Below are 23207 nucleotides of genomic sequence, written 5' to 3'. Positions count from 1 at the left end.
AGAAAGATGACTGAATTGTGTAGTATTAACTTATTTTGTTTGTGCAAATTCAAAAACCCCTCATGTGCAGTGAATAGGTTCTTGTTTTTCCAGCCTGAATATCTCATCCTATAAAGCAATATATTAGGAGACTTGGCCGGTAAAAGGAACAGAAGTAAATCAAAGGTTAAATTTAAAGATGGTTTTCAAGTAATTGTTTTTAGAAATGGAAAATATGCCATTTTTTGTGTGAAAGAAAATAGTTTTTAGCTGAATTTCTAACAAGCATGCTAAAAGTGTAACTTTCCTTTAGTCAGCTAAACGGCAGCATGTGGCAGCAGGTTACTCTGTTGTTTTAACCTTTACAAAAGTATGTTGGGTTTTTTTTTTTTTGTTTTTTATATATCTGTTAAAACTTTCAGTGTGTCCTGACAGTAAAATATGAAACAGATTATCTGTGAAGAAAATTGAGCTCCTCTGATTTCTCTCTGTGCCATCTGCAGGAATAATCTGCTTGTTGTCAGAAACAACCAATCAGAGCCAGGAGAGAGGTCTTAATACTGTCAATCACACTTATGTAGGTGCTGCTTAAGATTGATGTTTTGCAGTAGCTACTGACTATGGAGAAACAACTTACCCTAAAAGGAAAATTGTTTGTCTGCCGTCACTGGTGGCTATGCTAACTAGCCTGAGTGTTCATGGCAGGCTCCGCTGTAGGAAAGGAGCACATACACAAACATGATTGACAGCTCTAAGACACTCCTCCTGGCTCTCACCATGGGAATTTGTCCCATTTCCCCTCCTCCTCCTGGGGTCAGATCATGGGGTCAGACGGGGCCACAGGGACATGTCACAGTTAACATCAGAGAACGGCTCAAAAACGCCAAAGGTTTAAAATTTGACACCAGAAATAATTAAAAATAAGTCAGAGTTGTAAAATTAAACAGCATAGGCAACCTTGAAATGACGTTGAGACGGTTTGATCATTTTAGAGACCTCAGGATCAGTGCCGTTATAAATCGGATTTGACTAGACCGGTGGCCCTCCGAGGATATCTGGGACGATCTGAAGAGTTTGAGTTAAAGTCACCGACTCTGTGTTTTGTGATTCAGGCATCCTGTTTGAATTCCTGCCAACAGGGACTGCAGAGAGAGCCGTGAGCCATGGGGCTTTTGCTTTCTCTTCCATTTAATGAACATTAAAAATTAAAAGCAAGTGAGTTTAGTTGGTGCCTGCTTCAGGGCCTCATATTGTTTTAAGTACCGGAGTCTTCCTTTCTACTCTCTGTTAACAATAGCTTTTAAAACAGCTTTGTTTTCTTCTTTTTTTGCCAAGACTCTTTTGGTCATGTAATAATAAATGAGTAAGTCTGTTAACTGTGGCGATGTCTAACCTCTGTGAGCGATTTTTACACAGGCAGAAAACATTTTTTGAATCCAGGGATTGCTGAATATTTTTAGAGTCCTAAAAATATTTTTTATACCCAGATACTTGTTTTTTTTTTTTGTTTGTTTGTTTTTGTTTTTTCTCAGAACAACCCTGACTTCTTATGACTGTAGTAAATCTAATAATTTGTCATAAGAATATCAAAAATAAGTTTAACAACATATTGATATAAAAACAGAGACTGATGAAAAATGTTTACAAAACAGACTCTGAGAGCAAGTGAGAAATGGAAAAGGAAACATATTTGATTTATTAGCATATCAGATCTGATTTGCCTTTGAAATTAAAACTCGATTTTGTAATTGTTTTTTTGGCTGCTGTTACTAGTTTAAGAAGAACATATTTCTTTGCATCACTAAAGGAATGTGTTCACAAAGAGGGATTATATAGAATTACATTTTACAGCAGGAAAATGTTAGATTATTAGAAAAAAAAGGTAACATTTTATTTGAAGGGGTGTAAAGAACTGCCTTAATGTTTGCTATATGTAACTCAACCCACAGTAAATATATATATTTTTTTGACAATTACAAGTTAATAAGCACAGAAAAGAATCCAACAGCAACTACAAACACTGAACCATCGTTTACCTCCCCCGAGATTAAGAAATAATTGAAATAGACTTATTTACTTTTTATGTGCTGCTCTTGTGTGGATGCGCTGCCAACTGAGCGCAAACTAATTAAGCTGTTCGGGAATTTTTGTTCTCACTCAAGTCACAGCATTGATCGTTCTGAAATGAGTTACTTAAGTGAAAGAAAAAGTGATAAACGAAGCAATCAAATGTGCGTGAAGCAATGCCGAGTCAGCATTTATTGATTGAGGACATAGTGTCAGCGTTCACTGACAAAACCCAGATGCATAAAATTCATTTGATTTCCATTTTATTTGTGAATCTGAGCGTTTGAAGCTCATAAGAGCCAACATGAAGCATTAAACTGAAGTGCTTTGTTTGCACAATTCCCTCTCTAGGTCCTTGTTTTTTTGCTTGGGGCTCTTCAGTCATGTTACGGTAAACGCCAAATGTTTTCGTCTTATTGTAAACGGTCGTCTTAATAATCCTTTATTCCATAAAGAGAACATTCTGCATGTTTCTCTGCGTGGATTATTTGCTCGTTTGGAAGTGTCTCACCGCCGCATCACTAAGATTTGTAGCTAGTCTCTAGATACCGCAGCTTCATTAAACGTCACTTTGGTCACGGCGACTCGCCTCTCGCATGACTGGAAAGCAAATCAAAAGCTTCTTCAAGACAATATGGGAAACAATAAGTCAGAGAAGGTGCCGGGAATCTGTGCTTGTGTTGAAAATTTATGATGTGCAACTTCAAAAGTGAAGTCTGAGCGCAGAGTGTTGAAGCACAATGAAATCAGTTCGTATCTGCGAGAGAGGTAACTGGATTTATTGTCGAAATTGCTCAGAGCTATAAAGCTGTCGTGGGTTCAGCCTCGGAGCATCGGGGACGGTCCCCCCTCCAGAGACTGCTGTGAGACGAGAATAAATAAAGGGCTTCGGGGTGCAGAGGTGTAAGGGGAAAACAAACTGGATGGGGAACGAAGACACTGAACGCAACTCGGTGCCTTGCAAAAAAAAAATTAGCATTTTGTCACTTCGTGACAGATTTTATGTTGATTATCGCACAGATATTTACCTGTGAGAGCACTTGTTTTACAAAATGCTCTGCAAAGAAAAATCTTAAAAGTGTGGCGTGAATTTGTATCTCCGAGTCAATACATTTCAGATCCAGGGTCAGAGCTAGAGGTGGTGGCCAGCGTTGTCCTGGAAACTGGTTGGAAAGCTCACTTGGTGTCATCCAAGGTGACAGACAGGTCACTACACGGGGTAGTGACCTGTCTGTCACTACCCCTGACCGGGGTCTTTCTGTCTGTCTCGCACGCTCCCATTTTATAACAGTCCACAAGTAGTGCTTATCAAACAAGAAGAGCAGCGGGGGAGACGCTGAAAGCATGTTTGTTTTACCAGCATGTGAAGAAAAACACACAGGGAATTGTTGCAAGTTTGACAGACCCGTAAATCGATTAAAAGCTGCACTTATGAGGCCAATCTTTGTAATTAGAGATGCTGCATTTTGCTTACAGTCTTTGAAACAGGCTGCACCATCCTCCACTGTTTAACATCAGAACTACAGGAGATCAGCTGCACATCAAGCACTAACTATAGAAAAAAAAAATTAAATGACCGCTCAGTATTAAACAAAAAAAAAAAAAAACGTTTCACACAGATGTATCAGTCCCCAAAGGAATTACCAGAAGCTTTGCAACAGGCCAAGGAGAAAAATGACTGAACTGTTGCTTGATGGTCCAAAGTCCTCCATTTATTGCATTTTATGTGGAAAACAAGATGCCACAGTGTGGAGGAAGAGAGATGTAAAGAATCAGAGTTGCAAGAGTTTTGTTATGAAGGTCATGCCAGAGCCAAGACCTGATACAACTCATATTGGATAACTGTAAGAGATTTATTATAAGCTTTAGATTAATTTGCAAAGCATTTTTCTTTAGAAAATGCATGGAAGTTTTAGCGTAACGTGTGAATACGTTAGCTCCTGATTTACATTAAACAAAGGGGGATCTTTCTAATGCAATACCTCAAAACATCATGTTTAGACTATTCAAGCAGTTTGAATCTATCAAGCTGTGGAGGAGTGCAGAAAAAAAAAACCTTTTCCCGCCCCCATGGTGTCTTTTTAAAGCTTTTTGTAATGCAGAAAAATATACTTTTTTTTTTTCTTTTCAGGAGTTGAAGTTTAAAGAAATCACTGAGCTTTCTCACCTGTAGGTGATTTCACAATGTTTGGGTTTAATTAAGTCTAATGTTGGACTGAGAAGAAGCAGACTGCAGGAGCTCAGGCGGCTGCAGAACGGGAGAGGGAGGCCTGCCAGAGCCGTGACCTTATTTTACATGTTGAAGTTAATGGGAAGGAACAAGCACTGTCATCGCGGTTTCTCCCCACCCTGCATGCGGTGCACACACACATACACAAACAAACAAATTTGCTATCATGGCCCTACTTGCCCCAGTGGACGTTGCTTGAAATGTTTTTGTTTTTGCTTTCTTTCCGACGCTTATTTATTTATTTATTTATTTTTTTAATTAAGGGTTTCTGTCATTTCTGATTCATTGCTTTGTAAATGTTCTCTGACTCACTGTGTGTTTTCTTCCAAAACTGAAGGTGGTGGCCTTAGGGAAGAACACCAGGGGATACCACTATATCGTAGCCAACCTGGTAAGAGCTAGCACAGACTCAACACACAATGGTGCTCGGTGTGATGCAATTAAGTCAAAAAGAATGAAACCCTCACATTTAACTCCACGGCAAAAAGTCACACGACTACGGCCACGATGGAAAAGCTAAATCGCTTTCTAAAGTTTCTTGCTTTATTATCAGCTAGTCATGCTTTTTGCTCTCAGGGGATCTCCAACACGAGTCTGGACAAGGTCTTTTCTGGTGGGGCCAACATCACAAGCTTCCAAATCATCAACCCAGACAGCCCCATCGTGCAGCAGTTCCTCCAGCGCTGGGAGCGCTTGGATGAAAGAGAATTTCCAGAAGCCAAAAACACTCCACTGAAGGTCAGCGAGGCGTAGCTGCCGATACTGCAGAAGCTTTTATTTTTTATTTCTTATTTATGCTCAAAGGCAGGCGTTTCCCCTATCGCTCATTTCCCAAAGTTCAGAAGTTTTAAAGTAACTCAAAAAAGTATTTCTTCCTCATTGATTTGCTGAAAAATGCTTTGATGACCTGTGCCCTGAAATTCAGTGGATTGTTTGAGCAACACAAGGTAATGCATAATTGTGATGGAAAGAATTTCCTACGTGATTTTACCTTTATTTATTTTTTTTTTCATTTTAACAAATATTTTAGAAGAATTTGAATAGTGTTCCTTTTTATGCAAAAGGGCTGCAAGACTGTTGGTGTCTGTTCCAATTTTAAACATCTGGACACCAAAAAGTTGCCGAACGATGCCCAAATCAATCAGATAAGTTAGAAAGCAACTGTGTACTTCAATTTTCTATTCTCAAATTTACTGGACCAGTCAAGCACATGATTGTGCATTAATCTAAAAAAAAAAAAAAAACACTGCATTGTAACACTGATTGTACGTTTAGGGTTGTTGCTCTGCTGGAGACCTCTGTTGGAAGTAGGTCAGACTGGATTTTTATTTAGGGGTAGCAAAATAAAGGGGTCCTAAAGCAAAACACTTCAGACTTTCACCTGTAACCAATTTTGCAAACCCTGTTTCCTTTCCCTACCCCCTCGCAATTATGTGTTGATTGATTGACGGACATAAAAACACACAATACACAACAACAACAACAAAAAAAACAAACTTGTTGCTTTTTTCTAATTATGTGGTTGTCATGAGACAAAGTGTGAAAATGTTATGAATACTGTTTCAGTGCGCTGTACTTGTAGCAGCCTCTTGCTGTGACGGTGCAGCGTTGCGTCGGGTCGCTGTGACGTAACGTCTTGCTTTAAGGTTCTCTTTTGGTCTTTGTCTCAGTACACATCAGCGCTGACCCATGATGCCATCCTTGTGATCGCGGAGGCCTTCCGGTATCTTCGGCGCCAGCGAGTAGACGTGTCACGCAGAGGAAGTGCTGGTGACTGCCTCGCCAACCCCGCCGTGCCTTGGAGCCAAGGCATCGACATAGAGAGGGCACTCAAAATGGTAGGTCTGAGGAGAAACTTTGTCTTCACTTTTGATCCATTCTGAACGTCTGTTTATTATTTTTGTTAGATTTTCTGCCAGGCTGAGTGTTTGCCTTCTTGCTGTGCGCTCAGAACAGGTGTTATAATTGTTTTCTTGGTACAACGGCAGGTTCAAGTACCAGGTATGACAGGAAACATCCAGTTTGACACATTTGGGCGACGGTCTAATTACTCTATTGATGTGTACGAGATGAAGCCTAAAGGTCCCAGGAGGGTAAGTGAGCATGTAGCGTCAAAAACAATCATAATTTAATTAATTCTAAATGAGTTTGTTTCTTGAAGGACCAGCATATGATGTAACTATCAGCACTGTGTGCATTGAGTCATGAATACGGGGAAGTGTAGGACACCACTGTTTGGTTTGTTTTCTCTTTCCTTACTAGCTTTACAGCTGCTGGCTGTAGCTCAGTCGTGCAAATCCTTCTTGTGTCACCTGAGATGCAATTTCCTCAAAGATTTTGATTTGGAAATGATCCTTTCAGCTAAAAACAACAGCCTGGAGTAGAACAAAAATAGAAATTATTTAAAGAGAGTATGCTACCCATCCCAAAGAATGGCTTTCACACCATAATATTTTTCTGCAACCACCTTTAGCTTTGATTAGTGAGCACATTTGCATGTGATATTGTTTAAATAAGCTTACAAATGCAGTTTTAACAGCAATTTCTTCTATATAAAACTTGTTTTTAATGTCTTAATTTATGATCTTACTTGTCTCAAAAATAAAAAAGTAAAATGTTAATGTAAAAAGTATTGAGTGCATAACTGAACATAATTATTTGAAGGTTGACTTTTTTGGTATTAAAACACTTTTTCTTTTATTGGTTGGATGAAATATGCTAATTTTTTTGAGATAGGAATTTTGGGTTTTCAATACCTGTGTGCCAAAATCATCAGTATTAAAACAATAAAAAGACCTGAAATATTTCAGTTGGTGTACAATGAATCTAAAAGATATGACAGTTTAATTTTTATCATTACATTATGGAAAATAATGAACTTTATCACAATATGCTAATGTTTTGAGAAGGACCTGTAGTTAAATGCTCACCTATGAGATGGACAGTGAAAATATGTCACTCCTTCGGATATTTAATTAATAAAAAAAGCAACCACTGCATCAGTTAGGATTGCATAACTAATTTCCAGGTAGAGCTTGATAATCAGTATTGTTTGTTTCTGAAGTAATGTAGAAAAAATCTTAAAATTAAATTGTTTTTTACTGCAGTAGCATAACTTCACACTTAATAAAGAGCCTTTAATTTGTGCACATTTAAAAAAAATCACTGCTGGGATAATTATTATATAACTGAAGCACCATTGTAATTACCTTTAGCTAATTTGTAACTAACTTGCCAACTTTACACGCTTAGTGTCAAAAATCTTTTTTTGAGGTCACACAGTCTAAAAGTTATGTGTCTTTTGATAGAGTGAATGTAAAGAATTTGCTGCTGTTCCTATTTTGGGGAACTGAAAGTCAAAGCAAATCTTGCTTTTTAAATCAAATGTACTGCTCCAAATATAAGAGTATATTTTCTCTCTATCTAAAACTCAGTAGAAAAAAAAAAGTAGGCTGCCATTGTTACCCACAAATGTAGGCATGAGTCAAGAACTTCAGCTCACATTAACATTCAGCTGGAGCTTTTCCATTTTGCCCACAAGCTTGGACCTTGAGCCTGGGATTGCTATAAGGAGCTAGCAAACAAACGCCTGCTACCAGGAGCTGCACTCATTTGGAAAAGCCATTTAGCTTGTTAACTTGACATCTGTAACAGATGTCAATGCTTGTTAAGTTTACATGCTGGACAGCTTCTTTATAGCACTGACAGGGCTGCTGTAGAATAAAGTTAGCTTGCCAACGGTTTGCCTGTAAGCCACAATCAACAGTTAGCATTTAGACCGCCCTACAAACCCATATGTGAATTCAAAGACATATTTAGGTTGAACCTTTACACACATTAATTACATCTTAGCTATTGGTTTTGAGTGCAGTGGTTGTATTTCCGTTATTTAGTATTAGGCAGGCCAAAGGCATGAACAGCGCTGTCCAGAAGATGCTAACTCTAGCGCGTTGCTACAGTAGCTCCATGACCCTGAAGCCCCCACAGAAGCTGACAGCAAAAGGGAGCGGCCCCATAATGTCCATGCAGCTCAGCTCACAAGACGGCGTACATCAGCAGCCCCCTCATGTCCCGTCTCAGTGTGAGACGATATGCAGTGACAACAGAGTGTCTGCAGTGTATTATTTCCACCGGAGAGAAAAAAGAAGTCTGTGTGGCTGAAATAAACAATGCAGCTACCAGAATCATCTCAGGGTAAGTCGGAACAAGGCCATTTTTATGTCCAATGATGCTTTCTGTCGCATGGTATCGTTAAAGTAAAACAGAATGACTGCACTTGCTATACAAGGCATTTGGGAATATATATATCTTGGGTTTTTCCTCACTGGTATTAATTTTATTCATGTTTGGTTGCTTTAGTGGTGCTGGTTTCTTGTTATGTAAGAGAACATTTGCTGAGCCAGGAATAGATTACTCCTACTCTGCTGAAGTGTAGCCCAGGTGAAGTGAGGAGTGCAGCTACAAGCTTTTTATTAAATCATAAATCAAGGGAAACCAAACTGTCTCCAGCTGTACACACGGAGCGGAACAACACTTTACATGCTTGGTGGCGCTGCCGTCCGAGCAGGCGTGAGAACCTTTAATAACACCAGTTTCCACAGAGTCACACAGTCATTAGTGACTTTAATTATAATTATTTATTTACCTACAAGTATTTGTATATTAATTTCTTTTTTAAGTTGATACTCATGTTAATTCACTGTTTTTTTTACCTTGTACAGCATATTGGCATAATAAACAATTGTTTGAAAATATGCTTTTTGAACAATTTTGACCTTGAATTAAAAATATATATTAAAACAATTGATTGAAACACAACAGTTAGCTTATTCCAAATGCTATTAAAGTAATGTAACAATAATTATGATATAAATATTTATAATTGACGAGCAGAAATATAAACAGCAATATGTTTCATATAATTTTTTTTTTCATCATTCTGTTATTTTAAAGTAACACAAGTGCAAAGAGCTTTTTATAATTTTTAAAAATAACTTTCTAAAACCTTGGATCATCCCGACCAGCCCACTGCAAAATGTGCTTTCCACTTCCTGTGATAACTGTGATCCCTCTGTGTCACTTTTTCAGATCGGCTACTGGAATGAGTACGAAAAATTTGTATATATTATGGATCAGCAGGTCACCAACGAATCCTCTTCTGTGGAAAACCGAACAATTGTGGTCACTACTATTATGGTACTCACTCTCAAAGCAGGTTCTAAGTGTTTCACCATAAGATTTCTGCCACTCAAGGTCAAGGTGTCCATTGTTGCAATCTGTCCTGGGAGGGTAGAATTATTTTACTTTTCAGTTGCTTTCCATCCACTCACTACATGTTGAAACAGTCGACTCACAAAGAGTGTTTCAACTGTATCCGTGTGGGTGCCAAAGCATTTTGGTTTTTTTATATTACAGTGGGCTGTTGTAGTAGTGACATCACAATAACGGCTTTGGTAAAGACTAACTATAAAGATAGACATCATCTTATTCACATTCAGTGCGTACGTAAGTAAAAATCTTTCCGCCTCATTAAGTAATTTGTCAGTGATGGTGGTTTACATAGAGTTAATATGATCAGTAGGTAAGGGAGGCTTAGGTTGTTTTTTTTTTAAATAGACCAGGATCAGGACAAGACACAGCGCTAGCGGCATTAGCTTCAGGTTAGAAATCATTAGCCATTTTTAAATGTACGATAAGGTGCTCCTTATCGTACATTTAAAACCATGGCTTTCTCGTTCCTTCTGACTTTGTCTATTATGTCTGCATCTTAGGCAAATTCAGAATGTAATAGTCACACATTCCCATTTCAGCCTCTGAAAACTCATTGTCATCTCAGCTAGAGTGGAAGTGCTATTCAGAGTGAGAGAGAGGAGAAGTGGTAGTGTAGTGCCATCGCGTTACTGTCTGTCAGGCATGCTTTTGGTTTAAACAAAGACAGCTGTTATTTTAGACACATCACAGTCATCTCATTGACTTCACATTGCTTTTTCAACTCTTCATAACATTAAAGAATGACATGTTCGATGAAAGATAACTCTTTCATGTTGCTTTGTCAGCACGTGTCGTGCAAAACTGTTCCACATCAGCAGATGTGGAATGTGATAGCCGATCTCTTGGGTCAAATAACCTCTGAAAAACATGTACATGCCATGTGATACAGTAAATCCCTGTTGATTAATACCTCAAGGTGACATTGATTCATCTTTAATGGCTAACATGTTTTACAATTTGGGGTAAAAAGATGTTTTCTTTGAATCTTACAAGCAGAGGCCTTGTGTACCTTTCAAACTATGTAATTTAGACAAGCAGACAGACGATTACTTCTCTTAGAATACTGTGGTGGAGATACTCTGATGTGGCTACCAGTGGTTACTCGAGCAAACACATTTTCTATAAGTTTAAATGACTTTAATGTCTCGGATGTCACTGACGGTTACTTTATGAACTGGAAACGTGCTCCATTCAGCTCGTCCTACAATCTCCATGCAACCCTTTGTCCAATAAGCATTTCCACACATTTAGATAGCATGACCAAGGTCAACAACCTATTCCCTCATCCTGCTCGCTCATTCATGTCCTGTCCCCCTGTAACATCCCTGAGAGGTGTTTGAATCTTTTTTTTAATGTGTCCCACAATTGTTTTTTTGGTTTTCGCCTTGCATGCATGCATGCTTATTTACCGATTTAGGCCTTGTGTGACCCATGAACTCTGGCCGCTGTGGATGTGCTGTTGCTTTCACCGTGAACTCAAAACTATGTCTAATTAACAGGAAGCGCCGTATGTGATGTACAAGAAAAACTATATGCAGATGGACGGCAATGACAGATATGAAGGCTACTGTGTCGATTTAGCTTCTGAAATTGCAAAGCATGTGGGGATAAAATATAAGCTGTCGATAGTGCCAGATGGAAAATACGGAGCCAGAGACCCGGACACCAAGACGTGGAACGGGATGGTGGGTGAACTGGTTTATGGGGTGAGTGTCTGCCTGCCTCATTTATTGGTTTTTAAAAGAGAAATTCCACAAGTCAGTAAATTGAAACCAAACCAAACGATTACAATGCTGAAAAACAACATGCGATTTTGTCATAGTGCTTTGCAAAGGTCTTCATACCCATTGAACAATTTATTTAATTGGAATTGTATTTGACAGAACATAAAGTAATCTAGAAGTATGTGGTAAAATATGTGATGCATGGTTTACTTTTTGATATAATAACATGAATTACTCTAGTATTCTTAATTAAACTCAAGTGTAATCAGACATATTCAGAAGTCACCTTATAAGTTGATAGTCCATATTTTTGCACTTTTTGTTTCTATATATCCAGCTGTTTTGACACAGGAACATAGCAGATGGTTGAGGGATAAAGTTGAGAAGTTTAAAGAAACTTAGAACATCTGACAGAGCTCTGTTCAGTCCATCAGCTGAAAATAGAAAGAGCACAAACTTTCCAAAACTTGATTGACCAGGGATGTTGATCTCCAGTTTTAAGGGTTGGTATCCTGCAACCTTCAAATATGCCTTGGCTTCAACACGCCTGGATCAAATCATCAGGTCATTAGTAGGACAGATTTTTATTTGTAAAAAAAAAAAAAAAAGTATAAATGAAAATCCTTTCAAAGCCATGGAAATCATCCAGTACAGATTTATGCAATACTTACTTAATATCGGTGCTGGGATGTCAATATTTTTGTGTTGCATGAAAATTCCTTTTTATAGAAAAATGCTGAACAGTTCAAGTAGTCCAGTTTTACCCTCAGGAGTGTAACACTGACTTTCAATCAAGCTTTCATGACCTGAAAATGAAGATTGGAACTGTTCCATACTCGATCACATAACAGAGTGCACTTGGCATCGTAACATTAATTATGTTTGTGACGAAACGTGATGCTTTATCCACTTCCTCCGCCACTATTATGTCTGATGGTCAGTTTTATGGTGACCGAAGATGTGGCGTTGGTATCCTAATAAATTCAATAACGTTAACACATTCCATGAGAAGGTCAGTAGAAATACATTCATTTTATGTACAAGTGTGTGACTTCTACGTAAAACCTTTTTGAACTCTGAGCCCTGAAATCTACTGCGCGGTTCTTAACGTGCAGCTCAGGAGTAACTTACCATTGAAGTGGCTCTAAAAAGATGATATGCATCTTTTATGAGACCTCAGCTGCTGAATGACTAATGTTGGAAATCCAACTCAGAAAAGCAGAATGTGAAAAAGATGTGCATGCAAACTGTGTCACTGCAGAATTCCTGATCTGGCTCTCGAGCGTCTGCAGTTGTGTCAGTGTCCGTTTTAGTAACTTAGATCGACAGAGATGCCCCTCTGTTGTAACTGAAATGGCTATGAGAAGACCTCTGTATCATCAGTACGTTTTGTTGCTGTTTATCAGCTCCACAGCTTTTGACTGACTTAATGTTCAGCATTTGTCAGTGAGGTCTCTAATACTAATTGCATGTCTGTGAGGCTTTGCGGAGGATCTTTCAAGGCAGGTTCTGGATTTATGAACTGCTTGCATCAGCTCCCCCTTCCTCTGTTTTCCGACTCTCGCTTTGATTCACGACAGAGATTTGGATTGAGACAAAGACATTAACCAACACAAACGCTGAGTGACTCATTTCCAAATGGCAGATTTGCTCCCACCAGCTTTTTAACATGTCTGTTATTCAATATATACTTAATTGCTGCATTTCTGCAGGTCCATGCTTTTTACTCCGTGAATGCATTGTAAAGCTGCGTTGGTTTGGTTTTGTGTTTAATCGATATTTCCTTGAAATGATTAATATTTAAAGCCCTGCTTGATTTTTGTTTTTTATGGCTTCTCCTGCAAGTCTAACTCCCTCCTGATGTTCCTGCTTCCATGTTTACAGAGAGCTGACATAGCCGTGGCTCCTCTCACCATTACGTTGGTACGGGAGGAGGTGATAGACTTCTCTAAACCCTTCATGAGCTTGGGAATCTCTATTATGATTAAGAAGCCTCAAAAGTCCAAGCCAGGAGTGTTTTCCTTCCTGGACCCACTGGCCTATGAGATTTGGATGTGCATAGTGTTTGCCTATATCGGCGTGAGTGTGGTGCTCTTCCTGGTGAGCCGATTCAGCCCCTATGAGTGGCACTTGGATGAGAACGATGAGGCCAAAGACCCTCAGAGCCCCCCTGACCCTCCAAACGACTTTGGGATTTTTAATAGCCTCTGGTTCTCCCTGGGCGCCTTCATGCAGCAAGGATGCGATATCTCACCAAGGTTGGTTGTTGTGTTCGTTCTCCACCACTTCTCAGATGCCCTTTTCATGTCACATCATCTCGTTGCATTTTATAGTCCTGTACATGCATTCCCATCCTGCAGCGGTGCATATGGGTTATTTTGAGCGTTGCTGTTTCTCCTGTCCACTTAACCTCATGCTCCACTCCGTTGCCCCTTCCTCCCATTTCTCAGAGCAAGAAGCCTTCCTCCTCTGTTTCACTCATTTGTTTTGGATCTGCATGCTGTCAGTGATGACCTCCATCCACAAAATAACTTATATCCACCATGCTGAGGGCTGTAAAATGCACTGAGGTCATTGCGATTCATCCCAGATAACAGCTTGAATTCCTCACGATTCTTGGAGGGCTACCGTGTTTTTGCTGCATGTCTCATTTTACGGTCATCATCTTGGCGCATATGAAGTATTTTGTGTGAAAAAAAAAAACCTCATTGTTGCATTAAAAAGACATCATGTGCTTCATTTTCATCCAGTCCCTCCACATTTCCACCCATCTATCTCTTCATTTGTTATAATCTTGCTTGTGTTGACTTCTTCTAGAAGATTCTAGAAGAAGGATTTAAACATATTTTGCTTCTTTCTAAATCATTTTAAACAGCAAATCACCAGGTTTATCAGATATTTTCATATTACCTTATGAATTGTGTTTATATTCTTGGCGGAGGTCATGTGTTCTGTAAAGACAGATGTTGATTCTGCAACTTTGTGTTTTTGTTCTTACAAATATGTGACAAACGGTCTTTAAGTTGTCTCTATGCACATTGGCTTTTATATAGTATTTTTCCTTGATGGAGAGCTATTTCAAGCTAAAAGGTCCAATAAGTCCAGAAAGTTCAGCTTCTTTGTCACAAAAAAATCTTAACAGTTTTTAAAAATATTTTACACTTTTTTTTGTTTAAAAGCAACTGAGTGAAACAAACTTAGACGTTTGAACAAAAATGCTAATCAGAAACGCTCCGATTTGAATGTCCAATTTCTCTGTCAGAGAAGTGATAGAAGAAATGAGGACGACCTTCAAGGTATTTTTTTCTAACTTCGCTACCGTGGGCAATCATTAAAAATGTATTTAAGCAGTAGAGTCATCATTGTGCTACGTTGTGAATGCAGTCAGCGTACAGCAAGGTCTTAATATTTGTATTTAATATTTGACCAGTTTTGTTCTTTAGTCGTTCATAAATAACAAACCAAGCCGGCGATTTCATGATGTGTGGACTGGGACTCAGTAGGTTTCATACGGAGCGTTTTACATAAAGCCAGTGCTTCACCAGGTTGAGATCTTGTTCGTTGTATTCTGTTTTCAAATGTCACAGCTACTGAAAGAACTTCCCTCGGCTGAAGTCCGGTCATCTACGCCGTCTCGGGGCGTTTCACACCTTTGAAAACTACGTTGAGACACAGTCACATCGAGTTAATGAGACTTGATATTGCTCTCAACAAAAGAATCATCTGTCCAGGCAGCGGTATTCAGTTGATTGTTAGCATGTTATTAATATCTGCATAGGCCACCAGAGAGAAAATGTGGTTTTATTGTTCAGTTGTTTACGGATTGAGTCAGTTCTGATCTGACGGACACAATGGGAAGTGATCCCTTCCTCCTCCTCATGTAGATCTGAGCACTCTGCTCTCATGTCTGCTTCTCTTCCTTCTCCTCCTCCTCATCCCAGGTCTCTGTCGGGCCGTATTGTCGGGGGAGTGTGGTGGTTCTTCACCCTCATCATCATCTCTTCCTACACGGCCAACCTGGCTGCCTTTCTCACCGTGGAGAGGATGGTCTCTCCCATCGAGAGTGCAGAGGATCTGGCCAAGCAGACGGAGATCGCCTACGGCACGCTAGACTCCGGCTCAACTAAGGAGTTCTTCAGGGTGAGTGTCTCAGCTGGTAATCCCCACGCTGCGTATAGATAGGCCCGGTCCAACCCGGTGCGTGCCAGAAGCTCAGAGTCTCTTGAGCTTTCCTTTGGGTTTTGATTTATTACCTGCCACGTAACAGATTGAAGTATAATCAATAAAAGTGCCTAGAACTGTATTTTTTTCTTTTACTTCATACAGCACTTTCAAAGAAGCCAAAGAAAGTTTTACTACAGTTTCACCTGATTAGTTCACTTCATCATAAAGTGTGAAATTACACTTTACTAAAGGAGAAAACAGTTGAAGTAAAATTACAAGCATTTGTCTTTTTCAGTGATTTACTTTGGTATGAAAAGCTCAGATGATGTTCACAGAGCTGAACCTCGGTCCTACTGTCGTTAACATACAACTAAATAATGATACAAGGTTTAGGACAGAAGACCTGCGAACGGTGTGTCCGCAATGCATTTTATTCACAAAATTAACTTTGGTTTCTTCAAATTAACTTTTTTTTTTTTCCCCCAGTACAATAGGATTATTTCTGCCATGAATCTGGGACAATTATGCTCCCTCATGAGCCTGTCTGTGGAGTCATAAACCAAAGTTTGATTAGCTTTCCCACTAATATGCACACTCATTTCTATTTTACATTTCTCTGGAGTGCTGCTGAAATGCAAATATAGTTATTAAACCCACCTCAGACATACAGCAACCTGTAAAGGTACTCATACAACTTTTTCATATTTTGTCACTTGTCAGCTACCTTTTTGAGGAGTTGCAGTCTTTCAGGACATGCTTTGCTCATTTAGATACTGAAATGTATGGTTATTTTCTTGACAAAATAGCTCGTGCTCATTCAGTTTGTAGAGAGAACCTCTGTGGATGTCAGTTTTCGACTCTTGCTACAGATTCTCTGTTTGATTTACGTGTGGACTTGGAGATGATGATTCAATAAAGGATTCCTAGTAAAATCAAGAGATTTCTGGACAACTCTGGCCATCCTCTTCATGAGAATGTCTTGGGAAAACAGAGTGACTTCAGTCAGAGGCTTCTTCAAATCTACTGTAACACAGGCTGCTACTGGAGATCTCTCCTGCCAACAGCCATCAATGTTTAGAATAACTCTTTGAAGAATTTGACTTAATATTTGTTTCAACTTTTCCTTTGGGATCCTGAAAGTCGTTTTGAATTTGAATACGCTTTGATTCAAACTCTTCCTTTGCAGCTCTGACTGCATGTTGAGGTCAAGTCATTTTGCAGCCTCTAACGGAGTTTCTTTTTGGATTGCTTTGTATGTTTCACCATCCATCTTCTCATCACTAATGTCCTCTAATGACGTCACAGAGCAGATTCATTTAAACTGAGATTAAATTGCACAAAAGTAATTAAGTTAGGGTCTTGAATATTTTTTCAAGACACAGCACAGATCCAAAGAGAATATGCCAAAATACAAAATCTTACTAAGAATTGTTTATATCTAGTTTCTAGTGGAAATGCCTTAAGAAAAAAAGACAAAAACTAACTTGAAACTAAGTTTTCAGTAAGAAAAGAGCTTATTTTTAAAGCATAATAATTCCATAATGTTGACTTTTAAAGATGTAGTTTTTTCCACTTATAGCTTAGGAAATGTGACTTAAGTGGGAAAAAATATGCCAGTGAGACTATTACTGTATTGACTTAAAACAAGCTCCTTTATCTTGCTGAAAGGGTTTTTGAAAGTTTTGTGAACTAAGATGTTTGCACGAGAAACTAGGCAAAAATTACTCAGTAAGATTTGCAGTGTACCTGCAGTTCATACTTCAGAAAGTTAAGTCATTTTGAAAAGAAAAAAAAAAAAAACTACACCGAGAAGTGTTTACACTGAGATGTCTCAGTCCGATCAGAGTCGCTCCTTCTGATGACAAAGTTTGAACAACTCAAAAATAAGACTCTAATCTGCAGGCTTCTTTTCGCAAAAGTGCATTCTCACAGATGACGCCATGTTCCTAGGAAATGGAAATGACATTCACAACCAGAGTCCAGCTTAGAGCCGTTTCTATTTTTAGCCCTTGTCGTTCTCGTGGTGTGATTGCTCGGAGCGAGACTGCGACATCTGATAAATATAAAAACCAAGCTCTCCTTCAGACACTGGGAGCAATCTGGAGGGCATTTTGCATTGCTTACATCAGTCCACTGGGAGCTATAAAAAAAAAAAATCACATCTTCCAATCTCCTCTCCTGAGATCCAAACAGCAGGATTGCAGCAGGTTTCTGTCTGTTGGGTTTCATTGTCTGCTGCTGGGTAGAGACGACTTTTTATTTTAATACACAGTCAGTCTTGGAATAATAAAATGAACAAAACTCTCCAAGAGAGAATACGTTTATTATTATCATTATTATTATTATTATTATTTTGTTAAAAGGGCTCCACTTAGAGAGGAAATGAGTTGGTAGGGATGTGACTACTTGTAAGATCACTGTGACTCAACGCCTTAATGAAGGCATTCAAGCAGGATGAATTTAAGTGCCAAAGTTAGCCAAGTTCTGAAGGAATGGCCTGAAGCATTTTTTTTTTTATTTAACAATTGTGCACAAGAAAGTGTAACTTAGAACCTCCCTTGTGCGGTGATTCAAAAGTACTAACAAATTGATTCAATGGAAAACAATATCCGATTAAAATCTGTTTAGGGGGGTTTAGGATGATTATATTCCATTCTAAAAATAAAAGATGAAAGCATTTTTAATGCCTTATATGTCAAGTTCTAACCACAAACCATAAAATAGATCTATTTAGATTCATTTTATGTAATTTTTATGTCAATAACCAAACATTTTTAACATAGCATTTTTTTAAAAATGTGATAATTAAATCAAAGAGCATCAGAAAGACTAAAAAAAATCCACACCAAACACGTCCATTTCCTGTGAGGGGAGAGCATTAATCGGGGCACAAACACCCTCTCAAAAGTGAAACAAAGTGGTGGCAGTGTCATGATGTGGGAAGGTTTGCCTCGAGACTGGAATAGACGTTCACCTTTCAGCTCTACAACTACTCCAAACAACCAGTAAGAGCGACAATCCAAGGTTTTAGCTCAAAGTGTATTAGTGTAGAATCTGTGCCAAGGATTTTTTTTTTACTGGAATCTTTTAATTTGAACATTTTTCAAGCAAAAGAATAATCACAAGAAAATTGAAGATGAAAAACCAAAAATGTTGTAGAAATAGAAAAAAGTCGTGCGTCTTGTATTTCCTGAAACAAATTGGATAAAAAAATGGCATACTATACATTACTGACACGTGTTTTAGACTGTAAATCGCTTTTGCTTGTTTGTTTTTGTTGGAACTTTCCTCACAGTTGGAAATGAAATATTTTAGAGGCTTCTTAGTGACTCATCCCACTGAAATCAGCTCAACAGGCAGCAGCTGAAGTCAGGAAATGCTCTAATCAAGGGTCTGTTTGGCAAGACGCGGGTTATTAAAGGTCCTCATGAGCGGATAATTGACAGACATGTTGTGACTTTCTCTGGAACGAGAAGAGCCAGTCAGTTTTTCCGCCAGACTGGGAGAATCGACGTTTTAAGAAACTGTTTTTGAATTAGGAGATCAAAAGTCTCATGATTGATAGCAGCTATGAAATTTCATGCTAATTATCAAGGAAGATGCTTACATTAATACAGATAAATCACAGGGCTCCGGGTGCATAATAAATGGAAGTAACTAACATGGAAATTGCACTGTGACTTTAACTTTTCGCCACGGTCTTTAAAGGGGATTTTATTTTTTTAAACCACAGGGTTTTATGAAGCTTTGAAGTTGTAATTTTTAGCCTCTGTGGGGTTTAAACTTTTTACATGTCGTATCTTCTTTAAACTACATGTAATGTGTGACCTTTCATCCTCTTTGACACTGTTGAAAACTCCACAGTGAAATTTTCCAAACGAACACAAACAGGAATCACATACCGTGACATCGGTTTTCCAAAACGGCGAAGGCGATTATTTTAACGCCTGTTTGGAATCATAAATGGCAGAACCTGATCCTACGTAGCGATGACAAAATCAACACGACATGCGTTACATAAACTATAATTTACCTACTGTAGTTATTTGTTTTCTCCGACCGTGTACACGCAGTAAACGAGTTCTAATTCATAATTAACGTGCATGTTGCTACCAGATAAATATTTAACTTCAGTAAAAGCGTGGCGGCTTTGTTTGGGCTGTCGTCTCTGTCTTTGTTTGGGTAGCGTGACAAACATACACGGCGCCGTGAATCACTCTCATCTCTGTCATCTGCTGACAGACCATCTGAGGAGCTGCAGTTCGTTTCCTGAACGGTCGACTAGATGTAGACGTAAATTTTTGCCTGTGCCGGAGGCCGTCAGTAGTTTGTCAGATCCCACGTTGAGGTTCAGTCAGTTATTAATTGGAAATATTTGTCAGTCGCTTTGTCTCTGCGAAAAACAGCGGCGGCGAGGAAATTTCTCAGCGGTTGTTCCGAGTCTGACAGCTCGAGGAGTCTCGTGGTTTTCCACACAGATGACCATCCTGCTCCTGACAAGCAGTTCATCTTTATGCACCGCAGAACGAGAACTGCTGTTTTCACACTGTGGCCGGGCCCTGTCATCAGCCATTATTGTCATGTGAGGTGTGTTTACATGCACACTCCACTGAACTGAAATCGTGCATATGTCAAGAATGATTCACTTACTTGCCCGAGCCCACAATCCATTACATGTCTGATGAATTATTTATTTTTGCCGTGCACAACACCGAGCTGCCATGGCTTGTCAGCTCACCCGGATGTTTTCATTTGCTTTGACCTACGAGACGCGGCGTCAGGCTGACTCATGCCCGCAACCTGGATGAAATCAGGACCTGGTTCCTTCTCCATCAAACGCTTCAAATGAGCTAGCAAATATACGAGACCCTCTGGTTAGCGAAAAAATAAAGTAAAAAAAATGCCGTCATATGTTAAAATATGAGAGGACTCAAGCTTACGTTAACTCTGTGACGCATCTCCTCCCTCTTGGTGCCTAGATTCAAGAACAGAAGGTCACGTTAGCCCAGTTTAAAGCAGCCTCTTTAATTTCTCCTCTATTGTAGACAGCTGTGTACTCGTGCTCCCCAGTGACCGGCGATCAGCCTCTCGCTGGCCATTTTTAGCAGCGTACTGAGTGTCATCGGGGTTGTGCTGTGCACGTCTGTAGCAGCTCCAGCTGGCAGCTGACTGGGCCACAGAGGTGAAGCTGTCAGTCTCAGAGTGGAGGGGTCAAACGTGTTAAAAGACAGACTGCCCTTAGAAAACAGTGCTGGAAACAACAGAAACATTGGGGGTTTAGGCTTGACTTAACATTTGGCATGGATTCAATAATATGTTCTTGTTATCAAAATAAGTCTGAATTGAGTAGTTGTCAGGAGTTTAAAGAGGCGGTATTATGCAGAGGCTTGATAATGTTTTATCATTCCCTCATAATACACATACCTGGAGCTTTGCTTTGACTCATTCGTGCATGTTTTGAGAAATCCTTAAATCTCCCGCCTATTTTCCCAAAGCTCCTTCAGACTAGTGGCAGCAACTGAGCTGAAACAGCTGAGCTCATCCTATTAACTACACCGCTCCCAAAAACATTTATTAATGGCAGGGAGAAGCAATGTAGTAATGACATGTTGAAGGGGGAGGGTCAGAAAGGTTAGTAGCTTCTTAAAGTGATAAGAGGTCCAATTTTAAGGAATCAGACGCCAAATTTATTTTAAACTGAGCTTTTAAGCGACAGTATTTTTTATAACAACTGAGGGTAACATAGCTGTGGTATAAAACCCATGTACTTGGAAAATACCTAAATATTACTAAGATTATCACGTTCCCAACCAGTTCTTTAAACTTTTGCACAGCACTTTCTGTCGTCATTTTCTATTGAAACCACCTTACTTTATAATTGGTAAACGATGTAAAGTTGACCCAGGCTGATCTTGCACCATACATGCTCATGTCTTTTATCAGTTAGGAGGAAACTCAGCTCTGAGTGGTTGAAATTCACAATGATGTTGCACAAATAAACTACTTGAATGTCGGCTTGCATGGTGCAGTCACAATCAATAGGAAAAAACACTTGAAAACATCAACCTGTGTACAGTTAATCTATGTAATTAATGTTGCCAGTTGAAACGAGTTACTGAGATAAATTTAGTAAATCTGACCGTTCATCATCACTTGGTAAAGAATGTCAGATTTGTCAGGGTCAGATACAAGATGGCCAGAAAAGCAATCATGAAAACCAGTTCATGATTGAACTGGAAAAACAATCATGAAGCATGACGTTTTTCATCATGCTTCATGATGAAAAACATGAACCATATGGCAGCGTCTTTATCCAATCCCATGCTTTTTATATTGACTCTGATGTAACCCACTGTAGAGTAATGCAGCACATACCTTCAACAATATTTTATATATATGTATATATATTGTTTATTGCCGTCATACACCATAAAAATGTCCATAATGATGTTTTGTTGGATATCTACTATGGATAAGTGTACATGTTCACGCTGCATTTTAAGATGCACTTCAGAACAAGATGAATGCACTGTGTTAAAATATAAAAACTTCTCACGCACGGTGCAGGCACATGAAAAACTCTCCTCAGACAAGGACGTTATGAATAATTGGTTTTAAAAAAAATATATGAAAATGGAATGATTGTGTCACCAGCTGTCACCTGCTGGCAGAGCATAAACTGAGACGGGGGAGGGCTCATCTGCCCATTAATATTGATACTAAACAGGGTCTGGAGTTTACTTCTGCTGAGCTGCCAGATTGTCCGACTTCAGGCTGCTGGCAAGAAGCCCACTATATCACTGCCGTGTGCTTTGCATTCAAACGGTGAATCCTCTCTGATGTAAAAGCGAGAGAGCGATAACTGTCAGGCTGATGTATGCAGAAATGTCCAAGCGCATTGCTCGTCTGGCTTTGACCCGATCCATGATATCATGGCATGGTGTTAATGATTTAGAAAACCTGCTGTGATGCCGGTGCCCTCAGCGGGGTCATAAGGAGCAGCAGCACTTACTTTCACTTTGGTTCAGAGCTGCTTGTAATTACTAGTATGGACTTTCAGAATTACACTCTGAGAGGTAAATAGAAAACTGATGATACGTGAGCCTGAGTGCCAAGTGGGGAGTCAGAACCTCAGAAAGGTGACATTAAAGGCTGTGCATGGATCAAACCTATCAGATTCATAGAAGGTTAGATTTTTTTTCTCCATGGGATTTTTTTTTTTTTTTTTNGCTAATCTTGAACCCAATACCCTCTTGGTGCTAACAACCATTAGCTACGGTTGGTGCTACAGTGCTAACCATAGACATAATATAAGGATAGACGCCTCATGGACCGCTCTCGCCTATTGTCGCTGACGAGATTTAGGGCGGCCATCTTGGAGCGGTACTCTACTCCACTCAGCGTTATGCGTTTAGCAGCACAATGACGTATCAGCGCATTTAATCGATCATAAAACACTTTTTGTTACTGTAAACCATATTCAAACATCTATCAAAGCAACATTTATAAGCAATTGTAAGTATGTTTTTAATACATAGTTCATCATATTTAAATATGCTTAGTGGCTATAACAGAATAGGAATGGAATATTCTGATATCGATGTATGAAGAGCATATTACAAAGCACACAGCCGTTCATAATTTATTTAATAAATTATTTAATAAATTAATGAATTATTTAGTAATATCAATACATATTTATATAACTATACAAACACAAATAAATAATGATTAATGCTAAATAATATATATTGGATACATGTTTATATATA

At 39.0% G+C, this 23207-nt stretch overlaps 1 protein-coding gene across 1 annotated transcript in view; it reads left to right on the top strand.

Annotated features, from left to right (window-relative positions):
- Window positions 1-4583: 4583 nt before the first annotated feature.
- The window catches only part of LOC106941120 (glutamate receptor 3), a gene marked incomplete at its 5' end in the record, with an annotated part of 36408 nt that continues 17784 nt past the window's right edge, over window positions 4584-23207 (top strand). Inside the window, 8 exons of the mRNA XM_015024062.1 lie at window positions 4584-4667; window positions 4853-5014; window positions 5947-6114; window positions 6265-6369; window positions 9365-9472; window positions 11047-11253; window positions 13156-13529; window positions 15213-15411. Coding sequence (XP_014879548.1) covers window positions 4584-4667; window positions 4853-5014; window positions 5947-6114; window positions 6265-6369; window positions 9365-9472; window positions 11047-11253; window positions 13156-13529; window positions 15213-15411 — 1407 coding nt within the window. The remainder of the gene's footprint in view (window positions 4668-4852; window positions 5015-5946; window positions 6115-6264; window positions 6370-9364; window positions 9473-11046; window positions 11254-13155; window positions 13530-15212; window positions 15412-23207) is intronic.

This window comes from Poecilia latipinna, unplaced genomic scaffold (genome assembly GCF_001443285.1).
Source record: "Poecilia latipinna isolate Pla-1442-1.1 unplaced genomic scaffold, P_latipinna-1.0 Scaffold3504, whole genome shotgun sequence".
Taxonomy (NCBI): Eukaryota; Metazoa; Chordata; class Actinopteri; order Cyprinodontiformes; family Poeciliidae; genus Poecilia; species Poecilia latipinna.
This window is presented reverse-complemented; position numbering and strand designations above follow the sequence as displayed.